General features: G+C 34.2%; 1 protein-coding gene across 3 annotated transcripts in view; it reads right to left on the reverse strand.

Annotated features, from left to right (window-relative positions):
* The window catches only part of LOC114158376 (adenylate kinase 7-like), a 26,536-nt gene extending 19,893 nt beyond the window's left edge, over positions 1-6,643 (reverse strand). For all 3 annotated transcript variants that reach the window (XR_003598404.1, XM_028039793.1, XM_028039792.1), the window contains exons 1-12: positions 6,423-6,643; positions 6,186-6,332; positions 4,571-4,685; positions 4,363-4,457; positions 4,156-4,266; positions 3,974-4,057; positions 3,387-3,475; positions 3,198-3,288; positions 3,031-3,108; positions 2,710-2,859; positions 2,441-2,569; positions 549-657 (exon numbers count right to left, since the gene is read on the reverse strand). Coding sequence is in view for 2 of the 3 variants with exons in the window: in XM_028039793.1 (XP_027895594.1) it covers positions 549-657; positions 2,441-2,569; positions 2,710-2,859; positions 3,031-3,108; positions 3,198-3,288; positions 3,387-3,475; positions 3,974-4,057; positions 4,156-4,266; positions 4,363-4,457; positions 4,571-4,685; positions 6,186-6,332; positions 6,423-6,509 (1,285 nt within the window). In the remaining variant the exon portion in view is untranslated. The remainder of the gene's footprint in view (positions 1-548; positions 658-2,440; positions 2,570-2,709; positions 2,860-3,030; positions 3,109-3,197; positions 3,289-3,386; positions 3,476-3,973; positions 4,058-4,155; positions 4,267-4,362; positions 4,458-4,570; positions 4,686-6,185; positions 6,333-6,422) is intronic.

Consider the following 6,643-nt stretch of genomic DNA (forward strand, 5'->3'; position numbering starts at 1 on the left):
AAGTGTGTTACACTGATTTGACTCTTGTGTTTTATTAGCTTGAGGATAATTTTCTGTTCACACTAAATGTTTCTGAGCTGAATTTAATAAAATTCATTATAAGATCAGAAATTTTGTTCTTGCAATTTGAAACAAGAATTTAAATCATTCTAAAGTAAAATAAATAGTTATTTTAACTTGATATTGTGAGTGAAATAATAGAGAAATGTGGCTCTTTAACCAGGTGAGGACAGTTTTTTTTTTCTTTTTATTGTGAAATAATTACTTGGTTTAAATTGCAGCATTAAGTTAAAATTCACAATTCAAGATGAATGAACTTAAAAAACAATGTTTAGACAACTTATCTCTTGTTGTTAAATCAACTTCATGAACTTTAATTTCTGAGTTAAAACCAAAACAATTTTCTTGTTGACTTAAGTTGCATTTTCAAGGCAGCAGGTGGACTTTCATTTTTAAGTTATGTTTTACAGTGCGTGTATTAGGATTTGTTATCAGCCTTCATTAACTGAAAACTTTCTTTGCTGTGGTTTTTTCTTTTGTCGACTCGCCTTCGTTGTCCTCCAGAGTCCTGTTGATATATTCCAGCTGGTCCTGTGCAGCAGCTAGAGCGTCTTCGGTAACTTCTTCTTCGTACTCCTCGGTAGCGATCGTCGTCTCCTGCAAAACGTAGAAACAAACACGGTGAACAGAAAACATCTCTTTATGTTTGTCATACGAGGACGTGGACCTGCAGCTGCTCTACGTTGAAATTTAAACGTTTATAACCGACATAGTTGTTGCACTCTCAGGCCAGCCAAAAACCAGTTTAGAGGCCCAAATGTCACAAGATTTGGAGAAAGAAAATCTTGTATATTTAGATAAATATCTACTTTGGGAAATATGTTGTAATTTTTTAAAAGAATCCCCATTTTAACTCTATTTTTAGGCTTTAAAATGAATATAAACATACAATTTAGTAAAAAAGAAAAAATGGATGGACAGTTTTCTTTCTGAGATGGAAAATTATGTAAAACTTAAATGATAAGAAAAACAAATCTAAAACCATATAATCGGTTCTTTTAAATGGAAATATTGCCGAAAAAATAAAAACATTTATTATATCTATATTTAGAATATTAGCTGGTGCTTTTTATTACAATTTTGCCCAGCCATTGTGGCAGGTCCAAAGTTCAGGCTGATGTGAAAACCACAAATTTCTGTTTATTCAGTCAGTATCAACAACAACCAACACAAAATAATGTTAAAACTGAATCATGTGCTTTTTATAATTTAACATATTATGAAAAAAATAGCCTTTAATTTTATGAAAGACTAATCTTCATCAAATGTAGGGCTAGTCGATCAACAATGAATTTGGATGAACTTGTTGATGGATAACTTGCATCGTTAGTACAAATCCTGATATATTCACTGAAAACACAAAATCCTTTCAAGTATTTTTGGTGTAGTTTCTGGTGCAAATATCTTAGTACACTTGAAATAATATAAAACTAACTTACACGTAACCTCTCAGCAAGAAGTAGGAGCTTGTTTTAAGTCAATAATTCCTTAATATTAATAGAAAAATACTAGTTTCAGTAGCAAATTAATTAACTAATAACATGCGTAAAAACTCAAGGCCCAATGTGGCCCACCGCAGCTTTTTATGTGGCCTTCAGTTTCTTAAGAATTATCATGGAAAAATCAACAAATCCCTGCACTTTTTTATCCTAGTAACTGACAAATTGCACTAACTGGAGTTTATTGTAGACTTTCCTCAAAAATTGTCATAAACTTTCTTATTTGTACTAACCAGCTGCCTCAGCTTTAATTGATGTCAGATTACAGTCCATAATCTATACAGAGTTATAAAAAAAGTCACATTTACAATCATAGATAAGCTCAAATATTTCCAAATCAGAACCACAAACACTTTGATTTTTATTGCAAAAAAATCACAAAAAGAATCACAAAATCCTGGAGGGACTGAAAAGATGCTCAATAATATTTAATTTTAAGGATTCGTTGATATTTGAACAGTTTGTGAACAGGTTTTATCAATACATTCTGGAAGAACTGGCCCTTTAAGAGCATTCAGGATGTTGATTTGGTCCAAAACGAAAATTAGTTTGACCCCCCTGGATTATAACATGGGAAAAATGTCTTGTAAGTGAAATAATCTATCACACTGGAACAAATACTTTTTCATCAATATGACTTAAAACGACCTCCTATTTCTTACTGAAAAGTTACGTATAATTAGTTTTATATTATTTCAAGTGTACCAAAATATTTTCACTAGAAACTAGACCAAAAACACTTGGTAAGATTTTGTGTTTAAAAACACAGTAAAACACTTTTGACTTTTGGATTTGACAACATGTGAAAACGCTTAATCATTTCCACAAGGGGGCAGTATACAGTGAGCGTCTCTATTGTTGCATTTTGTGTTTCCACTGACCAGATGAGAAATCTTCTCATCAAACATGTTGCTGACGTTGATGTAATGAAGTTTGTAGTACTGGCAGAGCTTCATGGCAAGAGTCGTCTTCCCCACCGCCGGAGGGCCAACCAGGCAGATCCGAATCGGCTACAGAAAATAAAAATGTAACCCACTGCTGTCATTTGAAAACAAGCTTATTAGCAAAAAGGGATTCTAATTGATCAAATATTTAGATAAAGACGGCTTCGACACAAACAACACTCTGATTTGAAGAGTTAAATATTTACGAAAAGCTGTCTTGTGAGTTTGTACTCCTTCACGATGCTCTTGATGTTTTTCACCAGTCCCTCTTCACTCGTCCATTCAAAGGCCAAATAGTCGTTGACTATAGAGGCATCCACTCGCAGGTTGATGTTGAGACAGTCCAGTTCTTCCGGCTGGAACCAGGAGCAAACTGAACTATTGAATCAATATTAAATTCATCTGTTTGTTTCTTTGTTTGCAGGTTTTATTTTACATCTCACGTTTTGGGATTTTGGGGGGAAAAAATTAAAGGATAAGAGCATCGAAAATAAGATTTGTTTTGAGTTCGTTTATACAAGTTGTACCTTAAAAGCGTTCATTTTGATGGCGTCTTCTGGAAGTAACTTGCAGATTTTTTCTGGCCCGAGCACCTCACTAATAGTCTAAAGAGTTAAAAGAAAAGAGACCAATGTTTTATCGGTTTACACACATGATATTGTTATTATAGCTTAATTCTGACGTAAAATGCTACCTTTACAACTTCCTCTAACGTGGTCTTGGATTCATCAATGGCAACGATGTACCTTGGGCTTGGCTTCAGCTTAATGATCTCTTGGACCACTCTGTAATAAATTAGAAGTCAGTGCAGCTCTGATCCAATTTTTCCCCAAATAACAAACAACGACAACAACACTACACATCGATAAATAAATAAATTTACCTTCCAAGGTCACAAACATGAATCATGGGAATAAAATTTTCACCACTTCCAAATATGGGAACCTTTGGCTCCTGCATTAACCACGAAACCTAAAAGAAATGCAAATGACAAAAATGTAAAATACACTGCAAAGACAAAATCTTACCAAGTAATTTTAGTCTAGTTCTACTGCAAATATCTTATTACACTTGAAATAAGACCAACTTAAAAGTAACTTTTTAGCAAGCTATGTGGGTTTGTTTTAAGTCAATAATTCCTTAATATTGTTTAAAAAATACTTTTTCAGATAAATTAACTTATAACATGGGAAAATGTCTTGTTAAAAGTGAAATAATCTGCCAATGGAACTAGAGCTGGGTTGCTAGGTGACGGGGCTGGCGTTGCTAGGTAACGGCGCCAATAGAATTAGGACTTTTTCACCAATATTAAGAAATTACTGACTTAAAACAAGCTCCTATATGCTGTTGAAAAGTTATTTTAAAGTTAGTTTTGTCTTATTTCAAGCGCAGTAAGATATTTGCACTAAAATACTTGGTAAGAATTTTTTTATACAAATTATGTGTTCATAAGGGATTTATTATATTTACCTTAAAAAAGTAGTGGAAGAGATTTTCTCCCATTCCGTACTGAAATCCAGCACATACAACGTAACCTTTGAGTTTAGATGCTTTCTGGAAAATGAGAATATATATATTTTTACAGTTCTGCTTTCTTATTTGCCTCCGTAGTTTTGGTGTGATTTGCTTTGTGGCACAGAGAAATCACGTACACCTCGGGGCAACTTCAGCACCAGTTTCTCCAGCTCATTGTGTTTCCTGAACTTGGGATGAGGCCTTCTGCGCAGAAAATCTTCTTCTAAAACAGGGAGACCTGCGTCATTCTGAAATAAAAATGAACAATTTCGTATATAAAAATAGAAATATTAGAATTAAATGATGTTATAATTTTTTAGATTTAGACTTTTTTGGGGATTTACTATATCTGAAAGCCTGAAATTCGTCCAAGTCATCAATGTGGAGACAACGATAAAATATCTCCGGGTTATGAAGTTTGCCATTTGATCCTGAAGGACTGTTTGTAAAAAGACACAAAAAAAAACAAACAAAAATAACATGCAGTGTTTATCTGTGAACGATCTCAGAAAGCCAATCGATAACGCTATTGTTGTGTTTTCTAACTCTCGCCTGATAATGCCCATGTTGCTTCTTCAATCTGCTGTTGACTTGCACTTTCGGTGACGCAGTAAACCACAATGTCACAATCCAGCAGCAGCAGCTGCAGCTCCTCTCTGCTGGGGGACTGGCAAAAAACACAACAGGATGTTAGTAATATTCATTTCAATGATTTCTTTAAACTGCTCACTCAAATTCAAAGGCCAGTGTTTGGTGAATTAGTTTGAATTCATCGTGGATTTCCACTGATTCACTGGGAGGAAATGACACGCCAGGCTTTTAAGCTCAATCCACACATTTTCCAAAACCGAGATAAAGCTTTGACGTTTTTCAGGGATTAAGATCCGATTAACACACCAAATTACAATTATTAGTCTTTTATTTTATTATTGCTAAATTAATATGGAGGCAGTTTTGCGTTTTCAGTAATCAGAGTTAGTTACATTTACTCAATTACATTATTGGGTAACTTTTTTTGACAAAATGTACTTTTAGGAGTATTTTATTTGAGTATTTTTATTATGAAGTATTTCTATGGTTACTTGAGTAAAATTTCTGGATTTTCTACCCACTGAATGTAAAACAAACATATTTTAACCAACAATTCACCAGACTCAGAGACACACCTGTTTTTTTTTTTATTGATGGAAACTGATTTCTAAAAATTATTTTTGCCTGATTTTTTATTTTTTGTTACTTTTTGTCATTTTGGTCTTTAAAATAACAAAATTTCCACTTAGCTTTACATTTTGTTCATCTAATGATGCAATTTTTAAGTATTAAATGATTCATAATTTCATCAGTTATTCAGTACTTGAGTGAACTTTTTACTTTACTCTTACTTGACTAATTACTTGGAAGGCAACATAAAATAATTTTATGGTGAATTCTTTTTTTCCAGCTTTAAATTAAATGTTAAATGTGTAAATGAAGTAGAGAGGAACTAATTATGATATGACAGAAAAATGGTTGCAGATGTTTGTCTTAAAGGAATGTTTTTGGGTCAAATGTTTTCTATTTTGTTAGCATAGAAAATGTTCATATTAGCAGCGATGACACTGAAAACGTTCTACCCAAACCATTGCTGTATTAAGCCAACTTATTGAACATTTTGAGTAAAATGTTGCTACAATTAAAAGCTAAATATTAAAACAAAACTGTTTACTTTGTACGTAACATTTTCAATTTAGGAAAACATACATTAGTCACTAAAAAATCCTCAAAATTTGACCAAGTTTGTATCAATTTGTACTTGTGGTTGGGGGCTACAAAAAAATGATCCAGTGGATCACAAATGGCCCCCGGGCCTCACGTTGAAAACCCCTGATCTAAGAGTAACAGTTGACAATTGTCCCAAAAAACAACTGGGTTTATAATTATTACATTATGCTACAATATAATAATTTGAGGGCTATGATTAAAAGCTAAATTTAAAATTTGTGTTCCAATTAATCACTAACACATTCATATCCATGATGCTGACAACTTCCGTCCGTTTTATGAGCCATCTGCAACTATTTATTAGCGTTTTTTTTGTTGTTGTTTACACAATAGTCTGCATTTACGACGTGATTTTTTTCCTTTTTGTGTTTAAATAAACAGGAGCACCTTTAAGCAGCCGACTCACCACATACACTTGGTGAACATTCTGGACTTTTTCCTCATTGATGGAAGTTCCTACGACCTGGAAAGCAGGTTCGTCTCGGGGACTCGGCATCTCGTCGTCTGAGTCGTCATCGTCCGACTCCTCAGGAGCTTCAATCTGTCCTATAATCTTCCCAGGTAAAAATAAAAGTCAGACAACATACCACAGGTGTCTTGACTTTAACTGGTACCGAAACGGCGAACTTTTTCCACCCCTTACCTGGGCGACGTGCTTGGAAACGTACGTGTGGACGTCGTTCACGAAAATCTGCTTAACAGGAAGCGATGACTTCTTCTCCTCCTCCATGACAAAAACTGTTGCTGTAGAGACACAGAATAACCGGCGGTAAGAGGAAAACTGCTGAGACAAAAACGGCTCGGTTCCGCCAGTCTTAGCGGTTGCTATGGACTCGAAAACGGTTGGTAGGGTTCAGCCAGAGA

The sequence above is a fragment of the Xiphophorus couchianus genome, chromosome 15 (assembly GCF_001444195.1).
Source record: "Xiphophorus couchianus chromosome 15, X_couchianus-1.0, whole genome shotgun sequence".
Classification (NCBI taxonomy): Eukaryota; Metazoa; Chordata; class Actinopteri; order Cyprinodontiformes; family Poeciliidae; genus Xiphophorus; species Xiphophorus couchianus.